Below are 27,832 nucleotides of genomic sequence, written 5' to 3'. Positions count from 1 at the left end.
CTCTGTGCGCAGGCTTTACTAACAGAGGGGACAGGGGCAAAAGAATCAGCACCCACATCCATCCACATGCAGCACCACATCCATCCACATGCAGCACCCAGTCCCAAGCCGGTGCAAGGACACCTCTGCTGTGCTGGACTTCCAATCCAAGGACCGCTCCTCCGCACGCTCATCCATCAACACGCCGGGCTGCTCGGTGCTGAAACCGCCCTGCCCCGGCTACCGCCACTAAAACCGTTCGCACAGCCTTATCTCCTCTTGCGAGGACACGGGCACAATTTTAATCATAAACCTGACCTCGCAAATCCGTTTGTAGTTTTGTAATGTGGGGCGTGCGTGCCACACATACTACTAATCCCTGGATCCTCAGAGAAGGACCATGATTTCTGGGACGGTGTTGCCAGGGGGAAGGTGGCGCCTGGGACCTGTTGGAAATGACAGCTAAAGAAGGCGGATTGAAGCACAGGGATCACACTAACAGTAAACGTAGGAGATAGCGAAGAGACTCCCTCGTCACTGTGCAGAAGGGTGTGTGTCTGTTCCTTAATACGTGTCGGCTATTAGCCTGATAGCTAATGATTTCTTGTGCGATCCGCGACTCGCAAGCTAACGACACCCGAGCTGAGTGCATGTGGGTGCATGCCTGTGTGTGTGGATGTGTGTGAGTGTGTGTGTGTGTGAGAGTGAGCGAGGGAGTAAGTGTGTACGTATAGATTTTTTGAATGTGTTTGTGCGTTTGTATGCACGGGGCGTGTGTGTGTGTGTCGCCGCACTCGCCTTCGGCTGTCCCCCACCTGTCACGTTAGCTAGCATGCTAATTTGACAAAGCTAGTTGGCTAATATTGGCTAATATTGGCTAATAAACGAAATTAGCCGGCTGTGGGGCGAGGTGCAACGCCGACCTTATCACTGCGAGTCAAATGGAGCGCTAACACGGTACTACAGCAGCCACACGGGTGTGTCTGAGACGGCCCAGGCCAATATGTTATTTATATACAATCGCCTAATTAGCTAGTGTGAACTGTTGGACGGCAGGCTGGCTAATTTCCTCGGCTATTAGCTTAGCAGCTAGAAGCACGGGAGCTTGTTCGCTAATTGACCTAGTTTGGAGGGGCAGAGGCCACCATGTTGTCATTCCACTCGGCTGAACTTTGTTTACATCACAAGTGTTTGTGGGGCACACTATTTAAAATGCGTATGTTTAACGTTTAAACAAGCAGTCGACTGTCCCTTTTAACAGTAATTCCTTCTACTAACGTAATACCTCCTCCACTTGACGCTAAATCTCTAAAGACGCCTGTGCTGGAATGCGAACTATTCCGTCGCGTCTCCGGTAAAGTACATCCTCAACCTTTCCGAAAAAAGGCACGACTCAACCAGTTTAACCTCCTGGACTCCTTCCAGGATACAAGGTAGAATAGAAGACATGTCTAAAAAACTTGACTCAGATTTGTTAAAGGTACTAATATGTATGAAAAGTTTTATTTTTCAGTCTCGTTCCCGATTCGTGAAATGCAGACGCTTCGGGATGGTCCCTGAAGCGTCTGCATTTCACGAATCGGTAATGAGACTGAAAAATAAACGTTTCCCCACAACCTTTCAAACTATCTACATGGTTTACAGGCTTATTTTTCAGAAGGCAGTGGTTTAGCTGTGATTTAAATACATCCGTCAGTGCACAAGTCCCCAAGTAACAACACTTATTCATTAGAAGCACAAACTGGGACAGCCTTTCATTTTAATGGCCATTATTGATGATTTGATTGATGTGTGTACCCGTGCTTGAGTGTTCAGCGTCCTTGTTGTATGTTTGGCAAATAGCTTTTGATCCTGTTAGACTCGGTAGCAGAGAGGAGCTCTTATTAATCATGAATCATTAATGCATTTTTTGGACATAGAGTAGTCGGATCCAAATTGCTTAAGTATCAGCATCAGGTTGAATAGTCAAAGCTGTAATCAGTACCGCATCAGCGTCACATGTTTTGCTGTTAAAACGAAATGTTAGCTCTTCCTCGATATCATATCTTCCTCCAGAATCGAGCCACAAAGTCTCATGATTCACACGAGGCTGTTGAAAACAAGGCAAGCATTATACAGACCCGGAAACATGAGGGCTCAACAACACTGAAATTGGCATGTTGTAAGAGAAGAGATCCTGAAAACGGGTGAAATGTTTTGTTCTCCGGTCGACACTCAAGCCTTCAAAGCCAATAGTTAGAACTGGCAGAGTGACAGCACACAGAGTGTACACGCACATCCAAACCGAAAGGGCAGGTGCTGAGTGGAAAACGAGCAAAACATCAAACACAAAGATGGCTAAGCTCGCTGCGAGCTCCAACATGAGCTTATTTGATGCGCCAAAGGAACGTAATTCATCCCGTATCGACTGTGTTAGCCGTGACAATAGGGCTGTTGTGATATTGAAACTCTCAAGTTATAGGCTGGCAAACCTACATTGTGTTTTCTTATCTCGTCCTCACTCCGCAGGGCTGTAGAGATGGATACACTGATGAGTGCGGTGGCCCCGCGCTCCCCTGCCCCCGTCAAGAAGCCTTCAGAGGTGGACTTCCGGTCGGGGGCCACCCTGGATCAGCTGTCATCCCAGGTGTCTGAGCTGGTGCTGCTTGAACAGGGAGAGTTTGGAGACCAGACCGCCTTAGAGGTCCACACTGCCAAGGACTTCATCTTCAACATGCTCGGTATGTCTGCAGACGTCTTTCTTGCCTCCACTCCTCAAATTGATGCAAATGCGCCCGTGGTCCACCATTTTTGACTGATTTTGTTTGTTATTCGGAACTGTGAAAGGCTTTGATCTAGTGATGGAGTGATATGATTATCGTGATGTGGGCGGGATGTTATCACAGCAAAGATATTCTCGCACTACACCCCATTATCCATTCACCACTAAATAATTGTGACACCTAATTTCCTATTTTGCTGTTCAACATTTGGCGTAAAAATCGAAATCCCTTTAATTACCAGCTGTGATAAATGTTCCAGGAATGTGCTCGTGGTACATTTTGATTTTGCATAGTAATCTTAATGGAATGTGATTTTTGTGCAGTTCGAGCCTGTGGAATAGTAATTTATCACCTGCAATTCACTAAACTATTTATACACTTAAGTGCTTGGTGGAAGTCATCAACACATCACGTTGCACGCACAGGTGACGCCACCTGTGTATCCGTGGGTGTATGTTTTTGCGTGTTCGTGACAGCTGCTGTGACATTTTTCGGGGGTGAAATATTTTAAGCTTGGAATATTATGCTAGATCCTGATGTGCTGTCCCCATTGTCTTAGCACTGATGAAGCTAAGCTACTTTTCTTCGCTGTGTCTGTCGCTGTTTGTTCTTAAACCCCTGTTCCTTATTATGCAGGAGTGCATGTTTCCCCCCCCCCCGCCTTTATTTACCCAGGGTAGTGTCACTGAAAACGATGAGCAATCTTACCCAGGGACGCCCTACTCTGCACTCTCATTATTACACATTCTAAAACCAGAGTTTGATCGGCACATGCCCTCACACGCGGGGAGCTGTGTTTGCGCACACACACATCTCGCGTGCAGTTCTTACTGGTTATACTTCTGTCAGTGTGACAATTTGTTAGAGGTTATTCTAGTGTCTTGTTATGCATCAGGTGGCTTTCACAGCTTAATGAAAAGAATAAAATGCATGAAAACGCTGCTTAATGCAAATTGATGCCAAAGGGTAGATAGAAGTGAAAGGTCTGATGTTGACGGGACCACCTCTTTTGGTGTTGCTTTGTATGTCTTTCTTAAAGTGACGTTATTCATTTATTTCTGCGATTTAATTCTACCTGTAGATTTCAAAATATACCATCTTACTTCTTACACTATTATACTATATACTATCTTACTTCTGAGATGTCAGATTTGATATAAGCCAAAAAAGACATCAAAAAGCTGTAATTTAGAATAGGAAGGACACAGTTCTCTCACAAACCTATTCTGTGACGCAGGTTGTGAGGCAGGTGGTAGATGTGTGACAAACATGATCAGGACTGTGGACTCAGCCTGCATTGAAATGAAGGACATGTGCAATATTTTCAATTTAATTCCCTGACGGAGACATTATCACAGTGTTGGCGTTTTACTCCATGTTTTGTATGCAAAACCAGAGGCTTATAATTTGTGTCAGTGTGGATTCAGTGATTTCATTCTTGCCCATTTAGACTCTGAATGACATGTTGGAATCAAGCTCATCCTGCATATGGTTGGTTTAGTCACTGTGTGTTGCTCTTCTCTGTCTGGCATTTAAAGAAACGGATATCTGCAATACAGACCATAAGGGACAAAAAAAAAATGGAAGAAGGAAGAAGAAAGAAAGATAAAACAATAGATCAAATTACATAAATGTGAGTTTGTAGGCTTTAACTGGCTGAGAACTGATATATTTAAGTCAGGGGATACATTATACCCATATAGGAAGCAACGACTACCATAAATGCACACATACACATAAACACCCTCACCACTCTGATGCATAATGAGAGTTTTGCTCAGTGAGACGCCAAACTGTCACAAATAGACAGTTGTCTTTTTTTTTTGTCAGTCGTGAGCAAAAAGTGAAGTGTGTTTGTTTGTCCAATAGGTGGCACTCTGCCCCCTCCCTGCTGTCCCCCTGTCATCCCTCGCTCTCTCATGTATCTCTCAGTCTGTCCATGTAAACTGGAAACAAAAACAATATTTGGGCAGCGTCCTCAAAGTGTAGTCCCTTCTTTTTTTAGTTTCCTGCTTGACTCACTTAAAAGGTTTTGCGAGTCTGACAAGAGCTCTGTGCTCTGCTCAGCTCAGAATATCATAACACAACACTGTACCTGTCAAACTGGTGGTATTACATTGGTTGGTTGACAGACAGCTTCTGGAGATTTGAAGATCATTTAATCAAACAGACCCTCCTCACCCAGGGAGAAGTCAAACAAATCAAAATGGCACCTAGGTCTGTTTTTCTCATTTCGTTGTAACATCACGTCTTCAAGTCTTCTTTTTAGCGTTTTTTCCCCCCACCCTTTTCCTGTGTTCCGTTTTCATTTTTCATGATACTGCTGCCTCTTTGTCTGCTCCCACACGCTCTCGGTTGAATTTCTTTTTTTTTTTTCAGGTTTTGAGGCTGCTGTCTGTGGCATAATCACCAGTGGTTTGCTGTTTTTTTTTTTTTTTTATATATATATACCCTGTGCCTTACCGCCTGCTGTGACAGCTCTGACTGTGAAAAAGAGGCTGGGAAAAAAGAAAAAGTTTGACGCTTTCAACCGAGGGAAGACGAGTTTGTGTCGAATTCTAGGAATATAAAGTTAAGTACGCGGTGGTAGCTGCATTAGGAGCTCTGCCTCTCAAGGCCCTGCGGAGGATGAAAGGCAGCGCTGAAAAGCAAATATCATCCTTTTGATGGAGGGGCCTTGTTACAGCATGCTGGCTGGCTGGAGGAGGCCCCGTCGTAGCTGCATAGGTGTTTGTATGCGCATGTGTGTGCATGAATCCTCCACGCAGGGTAGCTGTGGCTGTTTCTGCCAGGTTTTTTGTAAAGTTTGAGCCGCAGAGGGATCCCCACTGGGCTTTTTTGCACACTGCCAGGGAAAAGGAAAAAGTAAAGAGATTAAACTGGCACACACGCTCACCAAGTGCACCCAGTGAATTTCTTCACAGCCTGACAGATCCAAGAAGAGGCTCTTATTTACCCTCCGTTTGAGTAAACACTGTGGTTTGCCTTCAGGCAAGCGTGGCGAGGGCTACTGTATACATCTTTTGAAAAACAAAAGTCTGATGAAGGCTGAGTAAATCCACACTGCCAAGGAAGCGGAGGATCTGGTGCGAGGCCCAGACATACCCCGAACCCGGCTTTTTCAGATCTTGGAAGTTTGTTAGCCAGCTTGAGAGAGTTCAGTTCGGAGTTCATCTTCCCCCTCATGTCAGCAGGAATAGTTTCTTTTGATTCAAGTTTTAAAAAGTCATGAGCGCTGTTCCGTCTCAGTGCAGAGTTTGACACTTTTATGTCAGAGAAGGGGAAAAAAAACCAACCTGTTGCATGTAGAGATTTTGAAGAATTAAGTAATTGTTAGGAGAAAAGAAATGCACCAGATCTTCACTCTGTCCTACTGTGACCTCCACTTCTCGACTCCCTGTGGACTCCTTACATCAACCCCTTTGTTTACTGCCATTTTTCACACTTAGGCCACTAAGCTGGATGCACATTTGGGCTTGAACAGTGATAAGTGGGGACGGTTAGACAGAGAACGGTGATCAGCAGCACCTGAGTGTGTTTCCAAGTCAGGAGAGGCATGAGTCAGAAGTTCACCCTGTGCTGCGATGAAAAATGAAAAACAAAACCAAGACAAACAAAGGCTGTTTGTGTGTGTGTGTGTGTGGGGGCATGATGATGCATGAGGGCCTGCATATTTATCAGACTCAAGATGTTTCTCTGATTGTTGTGGATCAAAAAGACTACGAATCTGCAGTTGCTTTCAAAACATAAATATGCGGTTTCCAAACTTATTTTCACACTTCAAAAATGACACATTTGACTACAAATAAATGGTTGGACATGGTCATTATTTAAAGACTTATCAAAATCATTACAGTTCGACTAGGATTGCATTTGCAATTTGCAAATGGAATATGAAGGTCAATGGAGTGTTCTGTATCAATAAAATCTTTAAAATTACAATAAATATATTCCATATATTGTATACAAATGGAGATTGAGTCATTATCTACTCACCCCCATGTTGATGGAATGTCAGGTTGTCAAGTTTCAAAAGTCCCCAAAAAAATCATTAGAGCTTCACAGCAGAACAGTGTCACAGCATTCTCCAGCTGAAGTACATGGACGCCTGTTTTAGAATGTAAAAAAAAAAACATCCCCAAAATAAAAAGGCTCCATATAGCTCTACCGACATAATTCAAGTCTCTGGAAGCCTCGAGATCCCGAATTGATTTGAAGACATTATTTATAATCTTTTGAAGCTGAACTCTTCACTTTAGCTAAAAGCTATAGCGCTCACCCTGTCTGATGTGGGTTCACAAGCTTGACTGCACGCTGATGGTGTACACTTTAATTTTCATCTAATTTAGGGTGACCTGTTCCGTGAATGTAAAAAAAAATGACTGTATTCTGGCTTCTTAATATGAAACATTGATGCCATGACCTAATACAGACAGTTATTATAGCGATAGCTACTTTGGCCTGTCATGGTGTTTCTGTAAACGTTATTTGACTAAACCGCAAGCATTTGCAAGTGCACAAAATCTCAGCAGAGATGGGTTTATTTTACTGTTTGTTTACTTGTAGTTCCTTCCCACAGCTGCATTAAAAGAAACACAAGTCAATCAGAATGGAGCAGGGTTTTCTCCATACACTGTACACTTGAATATTGGGCGCATTTATCAAGACCTGATATTTACCTCCCACATGTTCTAGCCTCTCAGAGGTTGCACAAACTTCTATGCGATGTGATGCATATTTTATTCTTGGGAGTGAAAGTAAATCCCTCCTGCTGAAATTTGAACCATTGGAGTAGAAACTTTCATCCCCTTTGGGAGAGCAGCTCACTTAGTCTGGCTAGCTGCTGGCCCAGCACGGTGGCTGGTCAGTCTCTCACTCCACCCCATTAGCGACAGCTAGATGCTGTCCCCACTACTGCTGCGTCTTCCTGCCTCATTGGAGAAGCCCTGCTTTGCTGCTCGGAGTTCAGTTTTTAGTGCAGGCAGTGGCTGACTTAATTCCCTGTCAGTGCCATTTTGGATTTGACGGCCTGTCTTCACATGGCAGTTGGCCAAATCTATGCCACTGCAACAGTAAATGACCGAAACCTTTGTAATTGATTAGTTAGGATTTGTTCAGGTTTCATCAGCACAGATGCAGCAGTGCCAGGCAGCACAGATGAGATGCAGCCCTGCCCGCTGTAAATGATGGTCATTGGTGCTCACTGCCACCTTTTTTAGCACTTAGCAGCAGCGTCTTAATTGTTGGAGAGCTGGCACATCATTGATAATTCATGCAAAATACATTTTGGTTGATGATAATTTACCTCCGTTCTCAGCCTCTGTTAATAAGCCTCTGTGACCAATCAACCAACAACAAACTGTGATTAAAGCACAATAGAGTGGCCACGGACAGACATCACATAATTCATCAAAAGTCTTTCACGGTATCTAATTAAATAGGACTTAAGGAATGCAGCATGTTCAGCAAGAAGTGTTTTGACATTGCGTGACATATTATCTGCTGCCCTGCTCATTTTAATAACCAAGGCTGACATCGTGATTTCTGCTCTTTCATAATCACACTTCAAGTATTCCTGAGGCGGAGAGGGAGGAATCATTTGGGTCGCAGCTGTCAACCGATAACGGTGTGTGACGTGCAGACTGTAGCTGTCTGAGCTGCTGGGGGAAAAAAAAAAAAAAAAAACATTCAAAAACTGAATGTTTGCCACACACCTCATCATTCACACACACTGACACTTTTCAGTTTTCTTTAAGAAAGTTTTTTTTTTTCCACGAGGGCTCAGACTGACAGATACTCTTTACTCAAATAATTTAAGTGACATTTTTGAAAACTTCAAATAGCAACATTTCCAAATGCTGTACTAATGGACCAGGTAACTAAGCCTTAACATAAAATTCAGGTATGACTTCAGCATCAGTCAGTGAGCGTGAGATTGAGTGGTACACTGAAGGCATTCAGCCTGCACCTGCTCACCCAGCGTGGCACCCAGCAAGTGTTAGACCTGAATCCTTGGCCTGGAACATGTTTGAATATGTGACATGAAAATGTAATATAAAAAGTTTGTTTGTCCTTTATCATGTGGATCATTTAAAACATTAGGTATGCTAGCAAGAGATGTTCCCGGTTTCCTGTCTTCTGCCTAATGATGACATACGATAGAACATATTGGGGAACCTGGTTATAGTTCAGTCTTAATGATTACTTTGCAACAGGAGTGTCTGTTAAAGGTCCAGTGTGTAAGATTTAGAGGCATCTAGCGGCAAGGTTGCAGATTTCAATCAGCTGAGTATTCTTGGTCTTTCTGCCGTCTATGATGGTGGCTAAAAATGTGGAAGGCCCTCTCTTGAGCCAGTGTTTGGTTTATCCATTCTGGGTAGGTAGGGACGATATGAAAATTTGTTGTTGCGATTATCCTGGGCAAGAAAGTTGCAATTCGACTGAAACAGCTTGACATCAGGCTAACAAAATCAGTCATTTCTGGGTTATAAAACTGGTGGTGGGTTGGAATGGTGGAGATATGTGAAATCACCAAACTTGGTTGTTGTTGTCATTTTTAATCGCAACTGTAAAGTTTAAAGATAAATAGTTAAACACAGTGGTCCAAGCTATTTGTTGTAATTTTCGTGAGATCATAAAACGTCGAACATGTATTTAAGATGATTGAGATGTATAGACACATTGAAAAAAGACAGTTGAAAGAAGCCCGTAATTGAGGCAGTGGTTTCTACATAGGAATTACTGTAAACAAACACAAATAACTGGCTCTGTTATCACCATCAAAATATGGTTAAAAACTTTTGAAATGGCATCAAAACATACTGGATAGCACACATCTATTTTTAAATCAGCGTCCTCTTTTTAGTGAGAAGCAAACAATTTGCCGTCCAGAGCTTGATGGTGGTAGCGAAGATGGGAGAGCACATTGGATGTGTTGGTCCGCAGGGCTGACACCTTCATCCAGCAGGCTCTGGCGGGTGGGCGCCTTATCTTCCTGTCGTCTTTAGTTCGGAATCAATAGTACTTCCACATGCAGAATACAAAGCCAAGCTTTCAGCAATGGTGACATGCTTGGGGTTCTGTAATGACTGGAAAGATGTGGTCTCCCCCTTGTGGCAATTAAAATACATCAGTAAACCAGGAAAGGACTGCATGTTGGCTTTAGACAGCTTTAACAAGTCACTCGTAAGGATATTCATGATATGCGGAAAAATCTGATATTGTTCCATGGCTAGCTCTCGGCTCCTTTAGAAACATGGAAACATAAACACGGTGGACTCCAGAAGAGGTACCTCTCTGTAGATATTTTGGTCATTCTAATCTACTGTCAGGTGATTATACACTGAATATTGTAATCAAATCTCTACCCATGACTATCCCTAATTCCTAACACTGGAACTCCAGACTATCAAAGGACAGGGTCAGTATCGTTTCTCAAACGGCGAGGCTACCCCGCTGCCCTCAAATGTAAAAGTAAACCTGCAGTGACACTTTCCTCTTTCAGTGATAATTGCCTGTCATTTAGCGGCACTGGTATCACAGTTTGGCTGGCTTCAAAGCAGCAGTGAAGAGCTGGAAGACGGTGACAGCCTCCTTCCTCCTCTCTCTCTGCAGGTGGTTCAGACACACGATGTCTGTCATCACTCTGAGCTCTGTTTGTTGTATGAAACACAATCGCACACAGGCATACACACACCTGGCACGGTGCTCTGACACCCCCTCCCCCCCATTAGATTAAATTGCTTCTCTCGGAGCTTCTCAATTCCTCCCCTCTAAAAGGCCTATTTTGGAGCTAATCTCCTGCCTTGATATGAATTCATAAACAGCAAGCAGGCGGACTGGCTCACCCTTCAGCGGCTGGGTTGTCTGGGATTAATCCCGCTATTAGTCTGTGAGGTGAGGCTGCGAGAAGTGCCGCGTGAACAGCGCTGATAACATCCGGTTTAGACTATAGTAGCAGTCAGGAGTAATATGTAACGGATTGAATTGCTCCGTTTGGGATGAGGCCCCTTTTTAAGATTATTGTTATGGCATGCTTTGCGGAGGCATTAGAGCTTTATTGTCTAAAACAACAGAGAGGTCATGCAGAGGTAGGGGATGCGTGACAACAACATCAAGGTGCCCCGAATCAAGAGCCTCGTCCCGGACTGTCAGCCGTGTTTCAAATGATGATTCCGTCACAGCTAATTAATTGACATATTGACAGGCAGTCACCTTTTTAACCCTGAATAGATGATGGAGGAGTCTAGAAAGCTGAACAAGGATTTAATGGGAACACTTTGCTATTGTAAACAGAGTGCCTGGGGAAAGCATTACGGGACCAAACCTTTGCAACATTCAGACAACCAGCAGAGACATAACTTTACGACTGAAGGTTGTTGCACCATATTTTATGTAAAGACTTAACTTTCAACAATTAAGCTGGTTAAACAGTATTTGAGTGTTTACCCAAAAATAATTCTTTGTGGGTAAACACCACATCTTAATTTTTTTCAGTTGTGTGCCTGGGTTATTTATTTAATGACATGGCATTCCATTTGAAATTGACCAAATTACTAAAGAAAGACGAGGATCTCATTTATATAAAGTACATAGCTTGTATTTAAGTAGTGGGTTGTTAAAAGGTAAAATATAAGCCATCATCACTGGGCTGCAACTAATGATTACTATCATTGTCGATGAAATGTTGATTATTTTTCTCGATTTATCGTTTAGGTGTTGGTTCTATACAATGTGATACATTTTGATCAATGTTTCCTAAAGCACAAGATATGATCATAAAATGTCTTGTTTTGTTTACAACCCAAAGATATTCAGTCGACTGTCATAGAGGAGGAAAGAAACCAGAAAATAATAACATTTAAGAAAAAGTGTTTCTTCTTAAAAAAAAAAGCATTCAAACTGTTTAATCAGTTGTCAAAAATAGCTGGTGATACATGTGATACTGACAAATCGGACAAACCTTTCCTAATATGTAGAATGTTTAATTTTTAAGCAAGGCAGTCAAAGCTCAGGTGTTTTCAGGCTGGTAGACGGTAGATTTATGATTAATGTACACACACACACACACACACACACATTTACAGGGGATGTTCAGCTCATCCCTGTTTATATGTACATTCAGTAAGATGAGTGGGTATTGTCAACTGTCAGTGGACCAGCAAATCTAAATAAATCCAGAAGAATGTGATTACTAGCGTTGCCTATATCTCAGTTGTTAGAATGGAGTCCCAGTTTCAGACCTCCCTCTCCCTCCTTCTGCAGCCCTCTTCACCAACAGCATATAGAAGTCATCGGCTTATTTAGAGAAATCCCATTTTCCAGAGAGATTTACGCCGCTATTTTTGGAGTCTATCAAACTAGAGGTGTGCGGCAGAATATTTTCACTCTGCCCCGGCTGCGAAGAGAAAGGACGTCTCTCCCATGATGCCGCTGCTCTGCTTCAGGGGGATTTCTCTCTCAGCAGTGTTACTTTGTAGCTTCATTTTGGAAGCAGGCGTGTCTGAATGCACCCGTGAGGGCAGAGTATAGTCTGTGTATTTGGTATAGATGTGTGTCTGTGCAATTGTTTCATTTTCAGAAAAGTATAGCCTAACTATACTTGTCTTTTACTGTACTTGTAAAGCATCATAAAACGAGCTCCAATAATAAGCAGTGAAAAACTGATGCAATTCAATTCAAGCACCTGGGACCTCATGCAGGTGGCCTCTTTTAATATGTGGGGCCATGCTGTAATGTTCCATTTGAGTACATTTAATATGATTCAGTGATATGCAATACAGCACTGTTAACAAACTCCCAAGGCAGATGACAGAATAGAGCTCTTTTGCAAATAAATGATCTATTGATTTTGGAATCATAGTAATTAGTTTTTAAACAATGGCATTTTAATGATATCTTTTTTTATATTTTACGGCAGGGCAGAGACTTGAGAGCTGCCCTGTCCTGTTGAATATATAGAAGGGGGCGCCCTGCTGTATTTAAGCTTGTTTGTTCTTTCATGGTTTGGATCAGATTTCCCCTAAACCTCATTTGTCTTTGTCAAAAAAAAAGGGGGTTAGTTGTTGTTTATCCCCCTTTCCTTGTCGCTTTTAGTCTTTAAGCTTGTGCCATCCCTTATCACACTAACTATGCATGTTTGCAGCCAGAATTGTGTAAAACTGGAATAAAACTCCTTTTTTTTTTAAGGCAAAACCAGTCGAAATCTTTACATTTCTTCAAGTGAAATGCAGCGTCGAGGTCGGCAGCAGCTCCAGATCTTCCCGCTGTTTGTTTATGGCAGTCAGAGTTATCTCCCAGGATTAAAGTAAACTGATGATTTATTGATGTTAAAATAAGATATTGATATTTTTTCCCCCAGTCTCATCTCCGGGGGCAGGTCATTTGAAAGACTTTGAAAACAGCATGATTGCTGCCTGATTGCACCATACACATGATTCTTGACCTTGAACATCAGGTCACGGTAAAATCATGACCCAAACTCTCAAGTACAGAAGCCTTCTTTTATTTATTACGATGCATTAAAGAGGCAGTATGTAGTTTTGAAGAAGACATTCAAACTAGGGCTGCACGATTCTGGAAAAAATGTGAATCACGATTTTTTTGCTTAGAATTGAGATCACGATTCTCTGGCACGATTTTTTCACAAAATGTTTATTGCACTGATGAGTAAAAAAACATTGTAGTATGGCAGAGGCATAAAGCAATGTTTTTTTTGTTTTGGTCAAGTTCTATCATTGGATGAGAAATGATTTTTACAAAAGAAAAAAAAATAATAATTTGTCTCCAAGATGAGAGGGAATCCTTTAATCCCTGTTGTACAGTGTTTATTTGGGCCGTATCTTTGGCTAAGTGATATGTGATAACTGCTTTGATCGGCTTTCTAAAACGGAGGCGTAATATTCATCGAATAAACATGTGACGTGACATGAAGCCCGAAGTTGGGCTGGGAACAGAGCCTTACATTGCACCCCAGTGTAGTTTAGAACTAGGTTCTTAGCGGGGGGCTTTTACTTTGAAAGTAGCGACCGTTTCTAGCTTGCGCTACAACAACAAGCTAACACAACGAAACCGCTAGAGATCCAGAAGAAGCTAGCATCTCCCGGATCTCAGCGGCTGTCCAGTTGCTCAACTAGCAGGCGAGGTGGAATAAAGTGTACCCTCAGAGGCGGCAAATCGGCGGACCTAAACAGACTCTCAATTTGCCGCCCTCTGTCTAAAACCGTGGACCTAGCTGCCCAAAAGACGGGCAGATTGGCGGCTTGCTGCCCCGTCTAAAAACGGTCTCTCACTCACTCCCTCCAAACACTCAGCTGTAGGCGGGCTTCCTCCGCCGAATCCCGTGTTGTAAAGATGCTTTACCACAGGTTGAGGGAGGAGGCAGCGGCAGTGCTGCGTTTTGGGGCGCTTCGAAAAATCCGGGAGGAAACAGGAGCATTTGTTTGTGATTCAGCTCGAGATATAAAATGCTCCAGAATCGCTGTGTGTAGAAATAAGATCACGTGTATGTGTGAATCGAGATCGCGATTTTTTAACGATTTTTTGTGCAGCCCTAATTCAAACTCAGAATTATTTCCTCATAAATATTTACAATATTAATGAGGTAATAATACAAACTTAGAAATATATTTTTTGTCCATACCTGAATAAAGAAGTTGTTCTCAGAGGAAGAAAAGGTCCTGAGAACACTGAAGCTAGAAAGATGGCAGGGTCTGCCAAGTAAACCGTGTGAAATATTATTGTCCTTTGTTTTTTTTCTCAGTTTATTCAGTCAAGAAAACAAAGAGTGTTTGTTTAAGGATAAAGAAAATCAGTCTATTGCTGTGTCTCAGTTCAGGGTCTGCATCCTTCGAAGGCCGCATTTGAAGTCCAATTACGTCACTATGCCGCGCTGTCCCAATCCGAAGGCTTCTCCAAATGCAGCCTACAAATGCGGCCTTCTTTTCCCTGTTTTTGGAGGATGAACGGCTACCATCCTTCGTGGCCTCGCATATCCCAAGATTCTTTGCGCGCTCGGAAAAGAAGAAAGAAAGAGAGAAAATGGCGAAATTATGTGCCATAGATCGTCACTTTTGCAGGCCTGGGCAGCAGAAATTGTGACGTAAGGGTAAAACATCTGGTGACACAACCAGGAAATGCTCAAAAGGCTCGACGGTCCCATTTAACAACGGCTGACGCAGTTAACAAGGCCTCTCCGAAGGACTCGCCTTCAAAGACCACAAAGGCCATGTCCTTCGAAGGATGCAGACCATGAATTGAGACACAGCAACCGTCTTGTCAAAGTCTTGTCCTGATTAACACTGGTTCCCCAAAACTACAAAAATAGAAAAATACATTTTTCATTTGAGTTTTTTTAAAATATTCAACAGGAAATGGTCAATAGAAAACAACCCTGCTCTTTGTACAGCTGCTGCGATTTATCAGTTAATCGATTATTTATCATCTGCTAAATTAATCGCAGACTGTTTTTATGATGGATTATTATTTTATGAGTCAGATTTTATGACTGTTGTATTTAGTTTTTAAGATGAAAGAAAGGAAAAGTCTTCTTAAGTGTGAATATGTTCTGGTCTCTTTATTCCTATATGACAGGAAACTGAATATGTTTGGGTTGTGGACAAAACAAGACATTTAAGGATGTCATCTTGGGCTTTGGGAAACACTTGACGTTTTACACAATTTTATGACATTTTATAGTCCAAGCAACTAATCGATTGATCTGGAAATAATCGACGGATGAATCGACAGTAGTATAACTGATAGTTGCTGCCCTAGTTCTGTGGAGAGGTGGATCAGCCTCAGCGTGCAAAGGATGCCGTGTCAGGTAGTGTACTGAGACTGACAGAGTAACCAATAGCCATCAAATAGTCACTTCACAGGCACGGAATTGGGCCCAGTCTGGAAATAACTCCTATCGGAAAACTTCCCTCTAATGGAAATCTACATTCAAAGACATTTCTTATAGGATTAGGTTTAATCCGTGGCTGTGAAACCAGCCTAGACGGTCTCCATTCCGGCTCTATTCTCAGACTGTGTGTCTACAGGCATATACGTTGGAGTGCGTTCCTGCGTGCTCCCATGTGTGTGCGTGTGTGCGCGTTCGCTGGCGGATGCCCAGTAAAGCAGGCGCGCGTGTCAATTTGAGAGTTTGGATTAAAAAAGTAGATTGTGTTCCTTGGAACCAACTCAAACTTCCCGCAGCCAGCGTGGGGATTGAAGAAGCCTCGCTAATTGATACAGTTTTTCCCTCTGCGCTCCCGTCTCTCACTTAAGTCCCTGCTGGAGAGATAAGATGCGCTTTATTCTCTTTTTCATCACCCCTTTTCCTCCTCCTCGCCTATTTGACCCAATTTATCAGTGGCAGATAAAAACCAAACAAATCAGAGGAGTCGCAGCTTCAAACTCGTTGCCCTTTGGCTGGCGTCTGATCCGTTCCTCCCTCTGACACTGTCTCTCTTTTGTGCTTTGATCTGCCGGTCCAGTGTCTCTACCCTCTTTTCTTCCCCTTTTCCAGCCCAATAGATTTAAAGTTCTGATAATTGATTAGTCATGATTCAAGTTCAAACACTTACCTCAGATACAGGAGAGATGAGTTCAGTGTGATAGACTGTAACAAGTTTGTAAAAGTTTATTTAGGACATGTGCACTGTTGCATATTGATGAAGTATTCATCCTATGACGCTTCTGTGTACCTTTCATTACCCTAAACACCTCACCGAATCGTCTCTGCAACAATGCCCATTGCCAAGGCAGCAACACTAACAGGTTAGATAGCTGACGGAAAGAGAAATATGCCGGATATCCAGAGCATCTGCTGCCCGAGTCGGTAACATAACCCAGGCAAAGGTAAATAATTCATGGGAAAGATGTGAAATATTGTGAGATATTTTGATACCAAGTTGGAAAGGTCATATCTCTGATGGTGTTTACGTTTTGTTCCTTGTGGGCGAGGATGTGGTAGAAGTGAAGTTGCTGGCAGAAGCAGAGAAAGAGAGAGAGGTGTAATTGGTTCCCATATTGCTTTTTTCTCTTTTTTGTTTGTTTATTTCGCTGACAAAAAGTTTATTGGATTGGAATCACCGACTACAGCTTTAAAGATTGCAGTTATGCCAAGCAAGGTACCTCTATACCCTGCGCTAACCCTTCAATGTCCAACTGTAGCATCACTTTTATTTGTATGGTAAGATTACTTCTTTCTTCTGTGAATCAAATATTTAGAGATTTTTCTCTTAAAATAATGCAAAGGTGAGAAGTTGTTGGTGTTTGAGGTAAAGTCTGAGGAGCTCCCTACTAGGCTGCACGCAGTCCCAACAAGCTCCATGAGCCAGAAAGTTATGGGAGCCTCTACTCGACCACTCGCTGAGGACTTAACATGCAATAGTACCTTATCCTCTAACATCCCGTTCTCTACATATTCTGATCTTTATTACAAGGAGCGCTTTCAAGAACTGAAACATTTGCGACATTTTGAAGTCGCATGCTAGCAGGAACTCGTGCAGGCGTCAAGGGAGACTTCAGAGGCTGAAGATCGCGAGGAGCTTCAGCACTTTAGTTAACAACTGAGATGCTCGTAGAGGGAGATGAGCGTATTCTGTTGAGAAATACCATTGGATGTTAAAAATAATATCCAAAGGTGCGCTGTCAGATTTTTTTCCTCTTGTTTTCTTGGAGTGCTCCCCCAATGGTTGCGTCAAACAAGCACTTTCCCTTTGCTCCGTTTCAAAGCAAAGCACTGGAGAGCGCCTCCTCAGCACATTTGACTTTGACTCTTGCTTTAGTTGCTCATTCAGTTTTAGTCTCTCTATGCGACCCCCCCCCCCCCTTTAGATATACCGTTTTACCAAATTTGATGTAAAGTAGCAAATGATTGCGTTAGATTCTGTGGGTGCGGATGCTGCTCTCCCAAAGAGATATGTTCCTCGGTCAGACTGTGATTGGTTAGTCATAATTTATTAACATCCATACTTTAAGTACACTCACAAGGATGATGTAAGAGTTGTGTGAAATTCAGTGGTTTCATCTCTTAAAACTTCCACCCACACACACACACCTCAACATGAAAACATGTCACTAAGGCTGTGTGCCCATGTAATTGGATCAGAGCACTCATGTTGGGAGCTTTGTGCCCCCAGCCATGGCCTGCTGGCTTGGTCTGATGCCCCTGTTTCAGCTGCCTGCAGCCACTTACCCGCCCTGCGGGGGATAAACACTCGTACTCGAGCTCCCACAATCTCTCCCCTGTGAGGGGATTTTAAGTGTCCACTCTATACCTATGACCTATCATGGCTACCGTAGCAGTTAGCTCCAGACCAGTGTATGTTTGGCCGTAGGATCAAGCCTTTCTCAGTTGCTTTTTTAAGCTGGCAAAAACATCATTTACTTGACTCTAGTTCCGCGACTCCCACGGGCCCCGGAGCCCGGGAAGTTTACAACACAGCTAAGTAGCCATAAAGGGATTTGGAGGCTCGGGTTTCTCTCATATAAACTGTCCAGAGAGGAGGGTGAGGAATACTTTTTATCACTCTGGAAAATGATGGTGCAGCCGGGCCTGAAATATAATATGAATTTAATAAGATGATCATCTGATTGCTCATATTTCTCTCTCCCACCAGACTTCCTTTTAGTGATATTGCTGTGTTTCCAGATCTCTGCAATTAACTAACCAAACAATGAAGAAATGCAGTAAGCTGAACGCATCCTTTTAGTCATTTTCCTACGCCTGCTTACTGCTGATCTTTAACAGTATGGAAGCTGAAAAAGAAGGCCAGGCTGCGCACACATGTGGACGTGCCACTGGAATTATCATTATTTTCTCGTGGTCAGCTGAGACAATTAACCCCCCCCTCCTTGTGTCAATATCACTGCAGCTCAGACTCATAAATATATGCAGCACCTTCTTAAAACAAAACTAAGCCAGATATTTCCCAGGCTCACCCACTTGCTGCTGTTTTCTGTCCCAGTGCGCTCGGCGTGCACACTCAGAGCTCGTGCGTGCATCTGAATATGAAATGCATTTTAATGTGTGTAGGCATCTGTGAGCTAGAGAGAGCACTTCTCAGAACTTTTCCGTTCATCGCCCCTCACATTTCCACACATACCAAACGCGTTCTGAATTTGAATTTTGCTGACTGTGATTGATTTTGTGTTCTCTCCCCTGCTGCCTTCCAGGCTTAGTCCAGAAGGTAGACCAGCGCCTCCCGGTGGCCAACGAGTACCTGCTCCTGTCAGGCGGGGCACGGGAGGGGGTCCTGGACCTCAACCCCGAGGACCTGGGAGACTACGCCAAGGGGGCGGATTTCGACCTGGACTTCACACTGCTGGTGCCCGCGCTTAAGCTCCATGACCGCAACCAGCCGGTCACCCTGGACATGAGGCACTCCCCTCCCTGCCACTCGTGGCTCAGCCTTCGCCTCTGTGACTCCAACATCCTGTCCCGCTGGAGTGTCTGCTGCCAGGAGGAGAATGGACTTCTCACTGAGGAAGACGAGGAGGAAGAGGGAGAGATGGGTAAGTGGAAAAAGTAGGATGATAATTGCAAAGGTAAGGAAGAACAGTGAAGGGTTAGGGTTAGACATTGGTAATGAGGAGGAAAAAAGGTGAATGGTTGAAGTGGGAACAGACAGAAAGGAGGATTGGTAAGAAATGGCAAGATGAAACAACAAGAAATGGAAAGATGAAAAGAGAGAGAAGGGGAGTAGACAACGATGAAGGTACTGTAGCAGTGCAGAGTGGAGGGAATAGGAGCTGATTGAATTTTATTCATGTTTCACTGATATAATTTGATACATGATGTTGTGATGCAATTTCACCCTCCCAAGCAGTTCTTCCAACTCCTCAGATAGGTGAAGCGAGGAAATACGCGCTGAAACGTTTTATGTGTCTAACTTCACAATCAAAAGTTTGAGATTACACGACGGCTTCCGGATCGCACCGCGACATCAATCTGCCACACGCTCGGGAGTGCGAAACTTCCACGATGAGGGAAAGTGATGACATTTATTGATATGAATCTCTTTAATTTTCAGCAATTTAGAATACACATTCACTACATTTCCTGGTCGCAACAGAAAATCTCCCACAGGATCTTCTGTTGCTGCATTTGTGCTGGCAGGAGGGGGTGATACACTCAGGATTAGTTGACAGCATTAACATGTAAAACCCCTTAATGCCACTGAAAGGTTAGAAAGAGGGTAAAAACTACAAGTCTTTGCAGCGCAGCACAGCACTGACACCTTTCTTTGCTTCACACAGTATGCTGTACCCTGAAGGAGCCCAAAGGTTTTCTGTAGGATTCAAACAAGCTAATATTATCAGTTAATCTGGGAATGATATTACAGACCAGTGTTTTATGCTTAACCCCTTAAGGAACACCGTTCCAACATAGGAACATCCGTCACTAAACGAACACCCTTCGTAAAAACAAATCGTTTTTTTTGCTAATAGTTTTGAGCATCTGATCTTAACAGTATATACTCACTGTTGGAAAACTGAGACTGTCGTGATTATTTTAAGCCCAAACACAAAGGAAAAAAGTTATTTCCAGACCATGTAATAGCCTTCTAAACTCACTATGACACAACATTAGAAAGAGCCCTCTACCGCAAGAAGCAAGGATGCCTACATACCTTCGGAGTGTTCCCTTTTTCCACAGCTACAACGTCATGCCACAATTTTTTTTTCATAGTTCGCCAAGAGTCCATAGAATGGAAATATCCATGTCATTTTACCCAAAACTAGCTACAGGTGTCGAACAAGCAAGAAACCCCAGGGTCTTAGCTTTCATTTGAGACCAAGATTATGTTTTTTAGGTAAAGGGGTTCTCAAGTTATAAGCCTTTGAATCTCAGTAGGCGCTCTTGGAAAAAAAGGACCCAAGCAAAATGCACAGACATGCCTTTAGAAAAGAAATTGTGAAAAATCAATTTTTTAGTCTTTTGACTTCAAATTTTGAGTGTAGCCATCTAATTGTGTCTGCCGTGTCCATAGACATACCTGAGCCCTTATATCTTAGTCAGTTTATTGACATTTGAATTGGACGGAAACCAAAACCTGTGTTCCAACCTCTGTAACTCTGTGTCAGTATGTCATAGAATCTCACTCACACTTCTAGAAAAACTTGAGGGTGTTACCTTTACAGTGGTACCAAGCACATCCCTGAGTCTCAAACTATGTGGGAGCTGTCATGCTTTTAATTTCGGTATGTCGTTTTGGAAAAAGAACCTTAAAATGGGGGCGTTCATTAAGAGGTTAATACACCTATCCACAAGCAAAAAGTGTACAGTTAGAGCACATTGTACTTGAAGATAAATATACCAGATAAAATGGTTTCACATTTTAGTTAAATTTAAGCTGTTAAACACCACACGTGTCTAAGTGTCTGGTACTTTGTGGTGGATTGGTTTCCATTGGAATCCTGAAACTTGAGTGCAATAAATGGATCTAAAATGGATTTTTGTAAGTCTGAATCGTAGATAAACACACCACCAGTCTGACTAATCACTGCTGTATTGTTCCAAATTCAACCAGCCCTGACAAAAATATACAATTAGTTTTGTTATGAGTGAAACAACATCCCTCCCAGGGCCCTTCAGGCTCCACCGCTGGGTGTTGGCCATTAATAAGGGATCTCTGGTTTACTAAATAACAGTTTCAATAGACATGCATTTATACAGCACATTTCTACTCTCCTCACCACCCATAGCGCTTTAAAACACGTTTCCACTTTTCAAACAGCAATTCCTATACACAGTTACCTTCGATATTTCCATGCTCATCCATTCACCACTCACACTCTGATAGAACAGCCATCTAGAGAGTTCAGTATCTTGCCCAAGGACAGAGCATTCATCCCTGACTTTGCCTGCTCAGGTAAAGGCTCAGTGCCCTCCCTGGGCTCCCCTCAGTCTCTGGATGGATGCTACTTCTCTCCCAGCCTGGTGACGGACTGGTTCTGGGGTGTGGTGAGCGAGGCCGTGGAGGAGCTGAGGCGCAGCCCCCAGAGAGGCATTCCCAGTCCGGACCGACTGGAGAGGAACGGACCCCTCACCACCATCATCCTCCAGGTACAGACTGGAAACGCATCTGTTCCCATTCCTGTTACGTCAAGTATTGTCAAGGCGCTACTCACTGTCAGCATCTCCATAGGAAAACTCTAACTTTTGAGTTGTGCTCTTTAATTGCTCATTAGAGAAGATGTTTTTGTGACATCAGTGTTGGAGCCAAGTGTTAAAAAACGCAGCCTGCATTAATGTTCACCACCATCGTCTCTGCAGGCAGGCTCCAGCCGGGTGCTATACGACCTGCTGCCCGTGGTGTCATTCCGGGGCTGGCCCGCTGTAGCCCAAGGCTGGCTGACCGCCAACCACTTCTGGGATGGTAAAATCACAGAGGAGGAGGCAATATCTGGCTTCTATCTGCTGCCCTGCTGCTCCCCGCTGGGTGGTCGGCCCGACAGAGAGTGGAGGCTGGCATTCTCACGCAGCGAGGTGAGGGGATTGTTAAATAAAGCTTTTGCTTTGGTGTCACTTGGTTTTAGGTTTAAAACATCGATGCAGCTTTTCCATCTGGTTTTCTGTCTTTTTTCTCTTGGCAAATGTTCTTTCCTTTACTACCACAACATTTCTCTTTCTATTGAAAGTTAATATTCAGTTAATGTGGTTAGGGTTAGTTAAGTTTATCACAATGTCGATCCTCTGTTTCTTTTATTCCCAGGTTCAGTTGAAGAAGTGCATCCCCTACCCCATGGCCCAGGCTTTCCAAGCAGCTAAAGCCGTGTTGTCTCGCATCCTGGCCCGTCCACGCACAGGCCTCAGCCTCTATCACCTGCGCACCCTCCTCTTCTGGGCCTGTGACCGACTTCCTGCCGCCTATCTGTCCTGCCCCGACCCCGACACCCCTGGCCGCCTCTTCCTGGGTCTCCTGGATGACCTGGCTCATTGCATCCTGGGAAAAAACTGCCCAAATTACTTTCTGCCCCAGTGCAACATGTTGGAGCACCTGACAGACAGCCAGGCGCTGCTCGTCGCCAGGAAACTCGCCCACGTGCGCTCGGATCCCAGCGAACACCTCCGGGCTGCTGTGGACCAAGCCCAGCAGGCGGGCCAGCTGAAGAAGGAGCTAACAGGAAGCACCAACGGCCACGGCTCCCCCGGGCACCACCCAGCCAACGGCATCATCTCGCCTTCAGAGGACAAGCTGGCACAGCGACTGCAGCAGCTGGTCACCGAGAACCCTGGGAAATCCATATCGGTCTTCCTCAACCCTGACGATGTCACCAGGCCCCACTTCCGCATCGATGACAAGTTCTACTGATGCAGACACGCTACTGACAAGATGGTTGGAAGTGTGTGTGTTTAGCTTGCGAACACACTCTGAGAGGTCGCATCAGAGGGTACAGAGACTGAAAATCAGGCAGGTGTTTTTCTTCTAAACACTGGCGGCCTGGAACTGAACACACTCCTCCTGTTCTCATCCTAAGACTGAACAATGCATCAAAGTCATGCTGCTCAACTGACTCTTTAAACCAAAAACACACTATATCCTACTACTGGCAAATGACATCCAGTTTGTCGGCCGTCGCACAACAGACCTGATGTCACCCAGCTGTTGCCACGGAGACTTGCCTCTCCTAACGAGCTGGCCTTAACGAGACTCTACGGCCAGGGCTACAAAGACAAGGGCCGGCTTCAGTCATGTGAAATAAGTCCAGTGGAGATCAACAGAGAGTTTGTGTATGTGTGTGAGATTGTATGTGTGTATATGTAAGCCTAAGGGTTTTCACATATTACTTACACTTCTTAAGACTGAGGGAGAAAAGCCTCTTGATTGCTGCGTTTCTCCCCTTTTTGTTTTAGATCCGAGTGGGCGATTGGCTGAATTAGAAAGAAAAAACAAGGTTTGGTTGATGTAACTGAATGTAATGTTGTGAGGAGAACCGCCGAGTCTTTGAACAAAGAGTCTCTTTTTCTCTGTCGACTACGTCCGAGCCCTCTTTTACCCGCTTTATGATCCCCTTGCCTCCGTTTATGGCATATTTTTCATTGTAAAAAAAGAAAATCTTTCTCAGGTATTCATAATACTTAACTTTTTTTATGTATATGATTCCCTTTTCCCTTTTTTTTTCAGTGCCGCTTACATTTCATTAGTAACAGAAGTGGAATGTATCAAAGAGCTGCGTGTTCGTATCGCTAAACATCTAATTTTGATCCAACTTGATGAATCCGCTGAGTCATAGTCAGAATATTAAGTAGCCGCTTCTCCTTCTGAAGGCCTGGTCGCGCCGGGATTTAAAATGTCAGAATTCACTAATTGCAATGGAATCTGCGGCTGTTGAGACGAGATAAATGCTGACGTCTTAGGAAAGGTGAACCATAGAGTCCAAAATGGAGGAAAGTATTAGCTTATTGGTTGAGTTGCACCATCCAATTTTAAATAACATCCTCTGTGGGAGAATAAACTGCTCCACAAAGGATGGTTGATGGTACAATTATCATCTCTTGAAAATACTTTGTGAACCGTTAGCAGCCAAGCTAATGAGTTTGCTTGCTGACAGTTATTAAGCAGTTAGCAAGCAGCTCTCTTCAGTGGAACCCCGTTGTTTATAATGATGTACAAACTGGAGAGCAAAATGTCGAAGGGTGGTTTTGGCCAAGCACGCAGGAACTAAAAAAGAAGATGGTGAGCCATTGGGACAGGCTAACGTGTCCTGGTTGGTTAGCATTTCAGCAAATAGCTCAGCAGTTGTTCATCAACTAGCCCGGCAAGAAATCATTACCAGAGCTACCAATACCAAATAGTCGACCATTTTATTGTTTGAGTGTCAAACTAGTGAACATCTTTAACTGAAAAAGTGACAGGACAAAAAAAAGAGCTGTGTGAATCTTTGTCATTTGTCAAGCAAAATTGTCAATCATTTGCTGGTTCCAGCTTCTCAAATGCGTGAGGACTTACTGATTTTCTTTGTCATTTATGACAGTTGATGAAAAGCAATTTGAAGATGTCCCTTTGTGCTGTGTGCCGTGGGACATTATAATGGCCCCTTTTTGACCTTTTTTTGGCAGTTACAGACGAAATATTTCCTCCGTTATTAAAGAAGTGAGTTGCAGCCTAATCACTGTATCACCAAGCTTCTAGAACCACACAGCGTCGCTGCTTCACGTTCTCGTGTGACCAGGCCTTGGATAACAGTTAAGACTGTAAAGGATGGAGATGTTAAATTAATTAAACTGGTTAATAATAATATAAAATATAATGATTTTCTTATTGTACAAAGATGTAAGAGTTACTACAACACTAAACAAAGTCCTCGAAAATTCTTAAAGTCTTGTTTTCCTACCTGAGCAGACATTTTGGTCCTTGGTGTTTTGAGTTTCACAGTAGGCACTTTGTGAGGAACATAGGAGGATTTCAATTGTCAGGAATGTATTGATCAAGTAAAAAAAAAAAGAAGAAAAAAAAGGTCTTGATCAGCAAAAAAAAAAGGCACAGACAGAACAGCTCTTTTGTCAGGACTTGGGCTATTTTTCTACCACAGTCACGGCTAAGTCGGGGTACTTCGCTGTGGGCCCGGCACGTCCTGTTTCACATCATGTGCAAGTCTCCCATTCGATTATTTTTTTTGGAGACTGTTTCTGACTTGACTGATTCCGATAATTGTCCCCCGTCTCCTCTGCTTGGTCGGTCTTTTTTAATGAGCTTTGCGTGCGAGTATGTCTGTGTATTTGTTTGCTCACCGGGAGACGAACCACGCAGCAGGACGCACATGCTGCCCATGGAATAACACCCTCAGTGGGTGTGTGTTAGCTGCTGGGCCCTATCGTTTCTCACCAGATGCAAGTCATCCACGGGGGATGGAGGGATGGAAAGAGGATGGGTGGAGGGAGGGAGACGGGTCCTCCTTCGGTCCTTTTGAAGAAGGAAGATGGGCCTTGCGGGGCCTGGACAGTTGCCTCTCCATGGAACTGGCGCGTCTTTCTCTGCTTAATTTCACTTTTTCATCTTCTGGTTTTGGTCTTTTCCTTGCTCTTTTTTTCCTTTTCTCTTACTCCTACGGCTCTAATGTTCCTTTTATTCCTTCCTCCTCCTCCTCCAGCGAGTCTCGTCCTCAGAGGGTTGGCGTCTTTCTTTCTTTCATTTCAGTTCTGGAAGTCCAGACAAAGCTCCTTGAACTTGGTACTAGTCCGACCTTATGTTTACACTGTTGACACTGATTTGATTACGAGCTGTACACTCCAGCCAGTGAATGGTGTTTGGAAACAACTAACAACCAGACGGCTCTCTCGTCCACTTGCAGCCGTTTAGTGGGTCTTGCTTGTTTTACTTTAAAGGAACAGTTCACCCAGAGACGTAGACATTATCTACTCAACCCCATGCCGACGGAAAGCAGGGTGAAGTTTCATCGTTTTGTGGTGAACTGTTCCTTTGATAAACACTACCTGCAAACAGACTGATGGTGGACTTTTTCTCTGTTTTACCACGCACCAAAACGCTGCTTCCGATGTTTAGTGTATAGGCGGGGTATAAAACGCTACAAGCACACGATTGGTTACGGTTAAGTTTACATGAATATACAAGTGATGTTTATTCTGCTGAGTTTTTAAGCTGCTCGTGGATTGTTGTTCTTTCAGACAGGCGTATGCGTTTTTTTACATTATCTGTTCTCAAAGTCATGTGCTTATACTACTGAGTGGATGTCTTGCAGCATCTGTCTATATTGGTGTGTGCTTGCGTGTGTGTGTGAGAGAGTGTGTATATGAATTGAACCTGAGGAAAAACCAAAGCGGGTTGTGGCGGCGGTACAGAATGTCTAAGCAGGGCGTCGGCGTGTGTTCTGAGCACTTTTCCAAGATAAGCGTACGTTCTGAATAGTTCGAAAGAAAATCGCAGCATTTATTTATTGGAAAATAGATAAATAAAGTCACGGCGCATCCTTAACGCCCTCTTTTAATGTTCGACTGAGAGTGTTGGAGGCGCAGAATGTGTCTCACTTTGTACCTTAACAGGCCTAGTTAGAGATTACTAGACACTGGAAACAATCAATGTTTTTCCTGAACTGTACACATGAAATCTTTAATCTTTGTGGAGAGGAAAAAAAAAATAAAAAATCGAATCCTGTATTTTACAACAGTGTCAGTTTCTAGATATGCAATCAAGCCCCCTATGGAAAGGTTTACAGCGCCTGCTCTAATCGTACTCCGGTGTGGATTTCGCTCCAGTTGTCGAAACGGAGGAATCACTTATCTGCTGTCCAGGGATTGCATGAAACACAGATGACACTCCCGAAAACATCTCCGCTCTGTGCTCCTCCTGTTTATAATCACTGCTGTTCGTGGGTTTCTCCGTGCCGAGACTTCTGATGATCCCGTTCCGAGATCCATTCGGCGTCCGTGGATAAATAGCTGACCAAAAACAATGAATGTATCCTCCATATATCTCTGATCTGTTCCCGCCTCGCGAACACGTCAAATCTAATTTCTCACCGTTATCTGAACAGATGTACTCTGGTCTGTCCTCAAGTGCTGAGATAACAATCTGTACTGAATCACTCCGCAGTCTGAGAAATAGAATTTCATATCGCTTTTTATTACTTGAGTTTCTTCTTTCTTTTCTTCTTTTCCGTTTCTTTTCAAATAAGTGCAAATTATTTTTGCTGTATGATTATATTATGACTGATTTGCCGTATTTATTACTGTTACTTTCTGGGGGTTTATATTGATCAAACTTTAAGCTTTAGCATGAAATAAATCACTACATTTCAAATCACATGGTGTGCAAATGCATCGATTACTGTGGTCAATATTGGTGTGATATTCTAGAAGGAATGACTAAGAGAAGAACCCTTTTCTGTGTGAGGCATGTCTATAATTTCTTGGGATTTAATTGACGCTGCAACACGCGAGGAGTCCAACAGAGGGCGCTCCAAGACAGTGTGTTTCACCGAGGGTGTTTCACCTGAGTGTGTTCTGCTCCGTCACACCGCGTTAGGAGAGCGAGAGGATGCTCCAGGCCGACAGTACCCACAGATGCACATGCTGTCAGGATCAAAATACTGACTTGCTGATGTTGGTGCAGGACTTGCTTTCACTGCTGGTAACA

The 27,832-nt window shown here is 43.5% G+C and overlaps 1 protein-coding gene across 4 annotated transcripts; it reads left to right on the top strand.

Moving 5' to 3' along the window:
- Positions 1–95: 95 nt before the first annotated feature.
- Positions 96–27,501, top strand: tmem102 (transmembrane protein 102). 4 transcript variants are annotated; one of them, XM_030431399.1, is made up of 6 exons: positions 96–528; positions 2,488–2,699; positions 18,909–19,247; positions 21,608–21,801; positions 22,012–22,224; positions 22,451–27,501. In XM_030431399.1, the coding sequence occupies exons 2-6, from the start codon at positions 2,498–2,500 to the stop codon at positions 23,048–23,050; spliced, it is 1,548 nt and encodes a 515-aa protein (XP_030287259.1). In that variant the 5' UTR covers positions 96–528; positions 2,488–2,497; the 3' UTR covers positions 23,051–27,501. The 4 variants fall into 4 exon arrangements, with proteins under 4 accessions (XP_030287259.1, XP_030287260.1, XP_030287261.1 ...); XM_030431400.1 differs by having other exon boundaries at positions 96–936; XM_030431401.1 differs by having other exon boundaries at positions 96–956.
- Positions 27,502–27,832: the final 331 nt, after the last annotated feature.

This window comes from Sparus aurata, chromosome 10 (assembly GCF_900880675.1).
Source record: "Sparus aurata chromosome 10, fSpaAur1.1, whole genome shotgun sequence".
NCBI classification, from domain to species: Eukaryota; Metazoa; Chordata; class Actinopteri; order Spariformes; family Sparidae; genus Sparus; species Sparus aurata.
The sequence above is the reverse complement of the archived record's forward strand: the minus strand, read 5'-3'. Positions and strand labels throughout refer to the sequence as shown.